This window comes from Oncorhynchus mykiss, chromosome 19 (genome assembly GCF_057628025.1).
Source record: "Oncorhynchus mykiss isolate SJ-2025 chromosome 19, ASM5762802v1, whole genome shotgun sequence".
In the NCBI taxonomy this organism is placed as follows: Eukaryota; Metazoa; Chordata; class Actinopteri; order Salmoniformes; family Salmonidae; genus Oncorhynchus; species Oncorhynchus mykiss.
In genome coordinates, this window is record NC_143040.1 from 6,949,025 (window position 1) to 6,960,000 (window position 10,976).

Sequence of the window (10,976 nt, forward strand, 5' to 3'; positions counted from 1 at the left end):
GCCACTAGCTAAATTAGCATAGAGCACAACTGGCTAAATTAGCATAAAGCACCACTAGCTAAATTAGTATAAAGCATCACTAGCTAAATTAATGTAAAGCGCCACTAGCTAACTTAGCATAGAGCACAACTGGCTAAATTAGCATAGAGCACCACTAGCTAAATTAGTATAAAGCACCACTAGCTAAATTAGTATAAAGCACCACTAGCTAAATTAGTATAAAGCATTACTAGCTAAATTAGTATAAAGCATCACTAGCTAAATTAGTATAAAGCATCACTAGCTAAATTAGTATAAAGCACCACTAGCTAAATTAGTATAAAGCAGCACTAGCTAAATTATTATAAAGCATCACTAGCTAAATTAGTATAAAGCATCACTAGCTAAATTAGTATAAAGCATCACTAGCTAAATTAGTATAAAGCATCACTAGCTAAATTAGTATAAAGCATCACTAGCTAAATTAGTATAAAGCACCACTAGCTAAATTAGTATAAAGCACCACTAGCTAAATTAGTATAAAGCATCACTAGCTAAATTAGTATAAAGCATCACTAGCTAAATTAGTATAAAGCATCACTAGCTAAATTAGTATAAAGCACCACTAGCTAAATTAGGTTGAAAAACACAAACAATGTTATCTTCTAAATACATGGTATTTCTTTATCGACAACAGCCCGCGCTTCGAGAGAGCCATCTATGAGGCCGAGATGGCGGAGAATGCGCCTCCCGGAACCCCCGTCCTCCAGGTGCGCGCGTCGGACCGCGACGTCGGCGTCAACGGACAGGTGGAGTACGTCTTCGGCGCTGCCACGGAATCTGTCCGCCGTCTTCTCCGACTGGACGAGGCTACCGGTTGGCTGAGCGTCCTCCACAGGATTGACCGGGAGGAAGTGGCCCAGTTACGGTTCACGGTCACGGCAAGGGATCGTGGTCAGCCGCCGCGCACCGACCGGGCGACCGTAGTCCTGGTGGTCCGGGATGAGAACGACAACGTTCCGGTCGTGGAGATCAGGAAGATCGGACGGATTCTGGTGAGGGACGGAGTGGCGCTGGTACCGGAGAATGTTCTGGTGGACACGCCGGTGGCGCTGGTTCAGGTGTCAGACCGGGACCAGGGGGAGAACGGAGCGGTAACCTGTACGGTGGTCGGGGATGTACCGTTCACCCTGAAACCAGCGGGAGAGACGGCACTCCTGCCACTGCCCGCGGATGACGCCTTCGACAGGTGAGATGAAAACACTTCCACATTGATCTGTTCAGAGTTGATTTTAATTTCATTTATAAAGTAAAGTTCAGAGTATTCCAGCATGGCGCACCGAGAGGCTGAAATATCATTGGAGCATCAACGTACAGCACCATAATATCAACCTGACAGCTAGCTACGTTTAGTTGAAAATCACAAAAATCTCAGACACAATAAATGTTAATTTGAGCCATATAAATTCAAAATGTTCTATATTAAGATTTTGCAATGTAACTCTCCTTCCACAGCAGGAAGTAATTATATTGATTCCTTTCTTTGTAATTGTACGTTAATATTTAACCTTGTTTCCTCAGAAACCGTAAGAAGAAGTAATTATATTGATTCCTTTCTTTGTAATTTTACGTTAATATTTAACCTTGTTTCCTCAGAAACCGTAAGAAGTATTTTCTCCACACGTCGGCCCTGTTGGATTACGAGGCCACCAAAGAGTACAGCGTGACCATCGTGGCAGTCGACTCCGGTTCCCCGTCTCTCTCCAGCAACAGCTCTCTCATGGTCAGGGTAGTGGACATCAACGACCACACTCCTGCCTTCGCCCAGGCCGTGGTGGAGGTCCACTTTGCCGAGAACAACCAACCAGGAGAGCGTGTGGTCACCGTGGTTGCGGCGGATTCCGATTCCGGAAAGAATGCAGAGATCGTGTATTCGTTGGATCCGTCCGTTACCGGCCTGTTCTATATTGATGCTGATAATGGGGATATCCGCGCGACAGGGGTTCTGGACCGGGAGGTTAGGGAGAGGTACGAGTTCCAGGTGATCGCCAGGGATAAGGGATTCCCCTCGCTGCAAGGGTCGGCCACGGTGGTAATCATGGTGACCGACCGCAACGACAACACTCCGAAGTTCGTCCAGGAAGTGTTCACGTTCTACGTGAAGGAGAACCTCCTTGCCAACAGCCCAGTCGGCATGGTAACGGTAACAGACGCGGATGAGGGTGAGAACGCGGAGCTGAGTCTTTTCGTAGAGATGGAGGAAGAAGAAGGAGAAGAGGTGGAGGGAGGAGGAGCAGGGGAGAAGAACAAGGGAGTAGGAGAGGAGGGAGGAGGAAGAGGAGGAAGAGGTGAAGACACGTTCTCCATAGAGAACAACACAGGGACGATCTTCTCCTCCGTGGCCTTTGACCGGGAACGCCGTTCCACCTACACCTTCCGCGTCCGGGCCATCGACGGCGGGGCTCCGCCTCGCTCCGCCACGGCGACAGTCTCCCTCATCGTAACTGATGAGAACGACAACGCCCCCTCCGTGACCTCGCCCACCAACGATTCCTACACCCTCCTCCCCCCGGCCTCCTCCACCCGGACCATCGTCAGAACCGTGGCCGCCTCGGACTCGGACTTTGGCCGCAACGCTGACCTGCGCTTCTCCCTGGTAGGAGGGAACCCCTTCAGGCTGTTTGAGATCGGCCTGGCCAGTGGAGTGATCACCGTGGCAGAGCCCCTCGAGAGGAGACACAGGGGGCTGCATCGCCTGGTGGTCAGGGTCAACGACAGTGGAGAGCCATCGCTCTGCGCCACCGCGCTGGTCCACGTCTTCATCAACGAGAGTCTGGTCAACGCTACACTGGTGGACGCACAGGTAATTATGAATATGACTTTGGGTGCGTCCTAAATGGCACCCTATTCCCTATGAAGTGCACTACTTTTGACCAGCCGCCCCATTGACTCTGGTCGAATGTAGTGCACTGTGTAGGGAATAGGTTGCCATTTGAGATTCGTACATACTGTACATGCATACCTCTACTCTACTCTATTCCGTTCTGACTTTGGTGACATTGAGTCCATTTGTTAAGGCCCTACTGTTCTATACAGGCTATATTTACACTTCTCCTGCTCAATAGCTTAGAATGGGCCAATGCAATGCACCAGCCTATAATGGAATGGTAGGGATCGATTAGAACAACTTAGAATGGAACAGTAGAACAAATGAAAATGGAATTCTAGAATGGAATAAATTAGAATTGAACAATAGAATGGAATAAATTAGAATGGAACAACGGAATGGTATAACGGAATGGGGCCCAATCATTTCATCTTTTAATAAGAACAGTGTCGACCAGACCAGAGCAATAGAGGGCAGACAAATGGATGGATCGAATCAACATGTTATCACACTTCATTCAACTGCTCAAAGGGCTTGATGATTAGTTCATTAGTTTGATCAGGTGTGCTAGTGTTGGGACAGAATAAAGACGTTTAAGTTAGGGAGACCCCAGGTCAAGGTCTGAGTTGACACATGAAACTGCGGTCCAGAGTTTCTCCTGGTACAAGTTACAGGGTTAGGAAAACTCCTGGCTATGAAGAAACATTTCCATCTGGTTTCTCAACGGCCAACTTGTGACTCCTACTGATAAAAAAAACAAAACAGAGTTGAGTCATTTTCTGCTGCGTTGACATTTCATTCACTAATCACTTTGGCATCCTTCCACCACTCTCTCTCTCTCACACACACACACACACACACACACACACACACACACACACACACACACACACACACACACACACACACACACACACACACACACACACACACACACACACACACACACACACACACACACACACACACACACACACACACACACACACCCCCCCCTTTGGCATCATTCCACTGTCAGAGAGAAATCCTTGTGCGATGCAGGCAGTAACACAGATAACGTCTTCATATCTGTGTCTGTGACCATTAAACTTTGATATCCTTCTAGTCCATTACTGTATATCGAGAGCTGTGCTCTGCTGGGCTGTTCCAGTCAAACCAAACTGTCTATGGTGCAATGTCAAGGAGTTCTAGATTTCAACATGCTTCCAACACATTACAATCCATTGTTCCATAGAATCATTCTGTCATTCCATTGTGTTCTGGTTCCACTCTACCATTCTATTGCAATCAAACGTCTGGTTCTTTTCGTTGCAACTGAACCTGTCCCAGGCATAACTCTGTGCCCTTGTTATAGGCTTCAACTTGGATCTGGAGTTCTCCTTAGTTTTCAGCCATAACAAGGGCCCAGGGTGTTTCATGTTTAGGTCACAAGGTAATGAATAACTCCTGTCCCTAAAGCTACACCGCTAACTAAAGATACACCGCTAACTAAAGATACACCGCTAACTAAAGCTACACCGCAACGAAAGCTACACCGCTAACTAAAGCTACACTGCTAACTAAAGCTACACTGCTAACTAAAGATACACCACTAACTAAAGCTACACCGCAACTAAAGCTACACCGCTAACTAAAGCTACACTGCTAACTAAAGCTGCACCAGTAACTAAAGCTGCACCGCTGACTAAAGCTACACCGCAACTAAAGAAACACCGCTAACTAAAGCTACACTGCTAACTAAAGCAGCACAGTTAACTAAAGCAGCACAGCTAACTAAAGCAGCATCGCTAACTAAAGCTACACTGCTAACTAAAGCAGCACAGCTAACTAAAGATACACCGCTAACTAAAGCTGCACCGCTAACTAAAGATACACCGCTAACTAAAGCTACACCGCTGACTAAAGAAACACCGCTAACTAAAGCAGCACAGCTAACTAAAGCAGCATCACTATCTAAAGCTACACTGCTAACTAAAGCAACACAGCTAACTAAAGATACACTGCTAACTAAAGCTACACCGCAACTAAAGCTACACCGCTGACTAAAGCTACACCGCTAACTAAAGCAGCACAGTTAACTAAAGCAGCACAGCTAACTAAAGCAGCATCACTAACTAAAGCTACACCGCTGACTAAAGATACACCGCTAACTAAAGCTACACCGCTAACTAAAGCAGCACAGTTAACTAAAGCAGCACAGCTAACTAAAGCAGCATCACTAACTAAAGCTACACCGCTAACTAAAGCTGCACCGCTAACTAAAGATACACCGCTAACTAAAGCTGCACCGCTAACTAAAGATACACCGCTAACTAAAGCTGCACCGCTAACTAAAGATACACCGCTAACTAAAGCTACACCATTAGCTATTCATTGTATCGATATCAAGAGAGGCACAGCACTACCTGCACAGTAAAACGGTTCTGGTGTTTAAAGCTAAGCAGTACAAACCTTGGTGCAGCAGAGCGGAAGACTCCTGTGGGAGCTGGGGGGAGGGAGGGAGGGAGAGAGAGAGAGAGAGAGAGATGTGTCAGGATGGATGATGAGGCACTGCTAGAGCTAAAGTGGTAGTGCTGCATTCTCCTGTTGAACACTTACAAGGAGACACACCCACAGGATTGCAGGAATGCACACACACACACACATGCCGCATATACACACACCTAGCATGCACACATACACACACATAGCAGAGACACACACACACACACCCACACACAGTGTGCTAGAGGCATGCTCAGCAGAATGTGAATGGGACAGAAGAAGACTGCAGAACAGCGAAGAACAGAACAGAACAGAAATGATAAGAGGAGAACAGAACAGAAGAGAGAGAGAGAAAAGAGAAGAACAGAGAGAAACAGAGGGGAACAGAAGAGGAGAACAGAGGAGAACAGAGAAGAACAGAGGAGAACAGAACAAAGGAGAAAGAACAGAGAAGAACAGAGAAGAACAGAGGAGAACAGGGGAGGAAGGAGAACAGAACAGAGGAGAACAGAACAAAGGAGAGCAGAATGGAGAACAGAGCAGAGAACAGATGACAACAGAACTGAGAACAGGGGAGAACAGAGAACAGAGGAGAACGGAGAACAGAGGAGAACAACTAACATATGAGAACAGAGGAGAACAGAGGAGAAAGGAGAACAGAGGAGAACAAATAACATATGAGAACAGAGGAGAACAGAGGAGAACAGAGGAGAACAGAGGAGAACAGAGGAGAACAGAGGAGAACAGATGAGAACAGAGGAGAAAGGAGAACAGATGAGAACAAATAACATATGAGAACAGAGGAGAACAGAGGAGAAAGGAGAACAGAGGATAACAAATAACATATGAGAACAGAGGAGAACAAATAACATATGAGAACAGAGGAGAACAGAGGAGAACAGAGGAGAACAGATAACAGATGAGAACATAGGAGAAAGGAGAACAGAGGAGAACAAATAACATATGAGAACAGATGAGAACAGAGGAGAAAGGAGAACAGAGAACAGATAACAGAGGAGAACAGAGGGGAACAGAGGAGAAAGGAGAACAGAGGGGAACAGAGGAGAACAGAGGAGAACAGAAAACAGAGGAGAACAGAGGGGAACAGAACCAGGCAACATAAGAACGATATAATGGAACAGAGAAGAGGAGATGAATGGAACCAATACAGTATAATCTACTAAAACAATAGACAGTTATCCTAACCACGTCCAGTCAATGATATAAACTCATGAACCAATACAGTATAATCTACTAAAACAATAGACAGTTCTCCTAACCAAGTCCAGTCAATGATATAAACTCATGAACCAATACAATAGAGACAATGTGATGTCTTGTCTTGTAAAACAATGGAGCAGGACCTTAGTGACTTGGGCAAATTGCTTTTCAAACTGTGTTACGTTAACTTGCAAATTAAATGTTACGGTGCGTGAATGAGGACCCAAAAGCGAATCAACTTAAACAGAGCTTCTTTAATTACCAAACATAGGTAGGCTCAGATGGACCGGCAGATTCCGACAGGACAGGACAAGGTTACAGCAAACATGACGGCAGTCTGGTTCAGGCATGAATGACACAAACAAACAAGAATCCGACAAGGACAGGAGCAGAAACAGAGAGAGATATAGGGACCTAATCAGAGGGAAAAAGGGAACAGGTGGGGAACGGGGTGAATGGGTAGTTAGAGGAGACAAGGGACAGCTGGGGGAAAGCGGGGGAGAAAAGGTAACCTAACACGACCAGCAGAGGGAGACAGGGTGAAGGGAAAGGACAGAGACAAGACAACATGACAGTACATGACAGTACCCCCCCACTCACCGAGCGCCTCCTGGCGCACTCGAGGAGGAAACCTGGCGGCAACGGAGGAAATCATCAATCAGCGCACGGTCCAGCACGTCCCGAGAGGGAACCCAACTCCTCTCCTCAGGACCGTACCCCTCCCAGTCAACTAGGTACTGATGACCACGGCCCCGAGGACGCATGTCCAAGATTTTACGGACCCTGTAGATAGGTGCGCCCTCGACAAGGATGGGGGGGGGGGGGGGAAGACGAGCGGGGGCGCGAAGAACGGGCTTAACACAGGAGACATGGAAGACCGGGTGGACGCGACGAAGATATCGCGGAAGAAGAAGTCGCACTGCGACAGGATTAATGACCTGAGAGATACGGAATGGACCAATGAACCGCGGGGTCAACTTGCGAGAAGCCGTCTTAAGGGGAAGGTTCTGAGTGGAGAGCCAAACTCTCTGACCGCGACAATATCTAGGGCTCTTCGTTCTACGCTTATTAGCAGCTCTCACAGTCTGCGCCCTATAACGGCAAAGTGCAGACCTGACCCTCTTCCAGGTGCGCTCGCAACGTTGGACAAAAGCCTGAGCGGAGGGGACGCTGGACTCGGCGAACTGAGATGAGAACAACGGAGGCTGGTACCCGAGGCTACTCTGAAAAGGAGATAGCCCGGTCGCAGACGAAGGAAGCGAGTTGTGGGCGTATTCTGCCCAGGGGAGCTGTTCTGACCAAGACGCAGGGTTGCGAAAAGAAAGACTGCGTAAGATGCGACCAATAGTCTGATTGGCCCGTTCTGCTTGACCGTTAGACTGGGGGTGAAAGCCGGAAGAGAGACTGACGGAAGCCCCAATCAAACGGCAAAACTCCCTCCAAAATTGAGACGTGAATTGCGGACCTCTGTCCGAAACGACGTCTGACGGAAGGCCATGAATTCTGAAAACATTCTCGATGATGATTTGTGCCGTCTCTTTAGCAGAAGGAAGCTTAGCAAGGGGAATGAAATGAGCCGCCTTAGAGAACCTATCGACAACCGTAAGAATAACAGTCTTCCCCGCTGACGAAGGCAGTCCGGTGACAAAATCTAAGGCGATGTGAGACAACGGTCGAGAGGGAATAGGAAGCGGCCTGAGACGGCCGGCAGGAGGAGAGTTACCGGACTTAGTCTGCGCGCAGACCGAACAAGCAGCCACGAAACGACGCGTGTCATGCTCCCGGGTGGGCCACCAGAAACGCTGGCGAATGGAAGCAAGCGTACCCCGAACGCCAGGGTGGCCGGCTAACTTGGCAGAGTGAGCCCACTGAAGAACGGCCAGACGAGTAGGAACGGGAACGAAAAGAAGGTTCCTAGGACAAGCGCGCGGCGACGGAGTTTGAGTGAGTGCTTGCTTTACCTGCCTCTCAATTCCCCAGACAGTCAACCCGACAACACGCCCCTCAGGGAGAATCCCCTCGGGGTCAGTGGAGGCTACTGAAGAACTGAAGAGACGAGACAAAGCATCAGGCTTGGTGTTCTTAGAGCCCGGACGATAAGAAATCACGAACTCGAAACGAGCGAAAAACAGCGCCCAACGCGCCTGACGCTCATTAAGTCGTTTGGCAGAACGGATGTACTCAAGGTTCCTATGGTCAGTCCAAACGACAAAAGGAACGGTCGCCCCCTCCAACCACTGTCGCCATTCGCCTAGGGCTAACCGGATGGCGAGCAGATGGCGGTTACCCACATCATAGTTACGTTCCGACGGCGACAGGCGATGAGAAAAATACGCGCATGGGTGGACCTTGTCGTCAGAGAGGGAGCGCTGAGAAAGGATGGCTCCCACTCCCACCTCTGACGCGTCAACCTCGACAACGAACTGTCTAGAGACGTCAGGTGTAACAAGGATAGGAGCGGATGTAAAACGATTCTTGAGGAGATCAAAAGCTCCCTGGGCGGAAACGGACCACTTAAAGCACGTCTTGACAGAAGTAAGGGCTGTGAGAGGAGCTGCCACCTGACCGAAATTACGGATGAAACGACGATAGAAGTTCGCGAAGCCGAGAAAGCGCTGCAGCTCGACGCGTGACTTAGGGACGGGCCAATCAATGACAGCTTGGACCTTAGCGGGATCCATCTTAATGCCTTCAGCGGAAATAACAGAACCGAGAAATGTGACGGAGGAGGCATGAAAAGTGCACTTCTCAGCCTTCACAAAAATACAATTCTCTAAAAGGCGCTGGAGGACACGTCGAACGTGCTGAACATGAATCTGGAGTGACGGTGAAAAAATCAGGATATCGTCAAGGTAAACGAAAACAAAGATGTTCAGCATGTCTCTCAGGACATCATTGACTAATGCCTGAAAGACAGCTGGAGCGTTAGCGAGGCCGAAAGGAAGAACCCGGTATTCAAAGTGCCCTAACGGAGTGTTAAACGCCGTCTTCCACTCGTCCCCCTCCCTGATGCGCACGAGATGGTAAGCGTTACGAAGGTCCAACTTAGTGAAAAACCTGGCTCCCTGCAGGATCTCGAAGGCTGAAGACATAAGAGGAAGCGGATAACGATTCTTCACTGTTATGTCATTCAGCCCTCGATAATCTATGCAGGGGCGCAGAGACCCGTCCTTCTTCTTGACAAAAAAAAACCGGCGTCAAGAGCTACAGACAAATAATCTTCGAGAGCCTTACGTTCGGGAGCCGACAGAGAGTATAGTCTACCCCGGGGGGGGGTGGTTCCCGGAAGGAGATCAATACTACAATCATACGACCGGTGTGGAGGAAGAGAGGTGGCCCTGGACCGACTGAACACCGTGCGCAGATCGTGATATTCCTCCGGCACCCCTGTCAAATCACCAGGCTCCTCCTGTGAAGAAGAGACAGAGGAAACAGGAGGGATAGCAGACATTAAACATTTCACATGACAAGAGACGTTCCAGGAGAGGATAGAATTACTAGACCAATTAATGGAAGGATTATGACAAACTAGCCAGGGATGGCCCAAAACAACAGGTGTAAAAGGTGAACGAAAAATTAAAAAAGAAATGGTTTCACTATGATTACCAGAAACAGTGAGGGTTAAAGGTAGCGTCTCACGCTGAATCCTGGGGAGAGGACTACCATCCAGGGCGAACAAGGCCGTGGGCTCCTTTAACTGTCTGAGAGGAATGTCATGTTCCCGAGCCCAGGTCTCGTCCATAAAACAGCCCTCCGCCCCAGAGTCTATTAAGGCACTGCAGGAAGCTGACGAACCGGTCCAGCGTAGATGGACCGACAAGGTAGTGCAGGATCTTGAAGGAGAGACAGGAGTAGTAGCGCTCACCAGTAGCCCTCCGCTTACTGACGAGCTCTGGCCTTTTACTGGACATGAAGTGACAAAATGACCAGCGGAACCGCAATAGAGACAGAGGCGGTTGGTGATTCTCCGTTCCCTCTCCTTAGTCGAGATGCGGATACCTCCCAGCTGCATGGGCTCAGCACCCGAGCCGGCAGAGGAAGATGGTAGTGATGCGGAGAGGGAGGCGACGGAGAGCGCAAGCTCCTTTCCACGAGCTCGGTGACGAAGATCAACCCGTCGCTCAATGCGAATAGCGAGTTCAATCAAGGAATCCACGCTGGAAGGAACCTCCCGGGAGAGAATCTCATCCTTTACCTCTGCGCGGAAACCCTCCAGAAGACGAGCGAGCAAGGCCGGCTCGTTCCAGCCACTGGAGACAGCAAGAGTGCGAAACTCAATAGAGTAGTCTGTTATGGATCGATTGCCTTGACATAGGGAAGACAGGGCCCTGGAAGCCTCCTCCCCAAAAACAGATCGATCAAAAACCCGTATCATCTCCTCCTTAAAGTCTTGATACTGGTTAGT

General features: G+C 48.8%; 1 protein-coding gene across 1 annotated transcript in view; it reads left to right on the forward strand.

Moving 5' to 3' along the window:
• The window catches only part of pcdh7a (protocadherin 7a), an 83,234-nt gene that overhangs the window by 2,772 nt on the left and 69,486 nt on the right, over positions 1 to 10,976 (forward strand). Inside the window, exons 2-3 of the mRNA XM_090209978.1 lie at positions 677 to 1,228; positions 1,636 to 2,842. Of these exons, the coding sequence (XP_090066104.1) occupies positions 677 to 1,228; positions 1,636 to 2,842 (1,759 nt within the window). The remainder of the gene's footprint in view (positions 1 to 676; positions 1,229 to 1,635; positions 2,843 to 10,976) is intronic.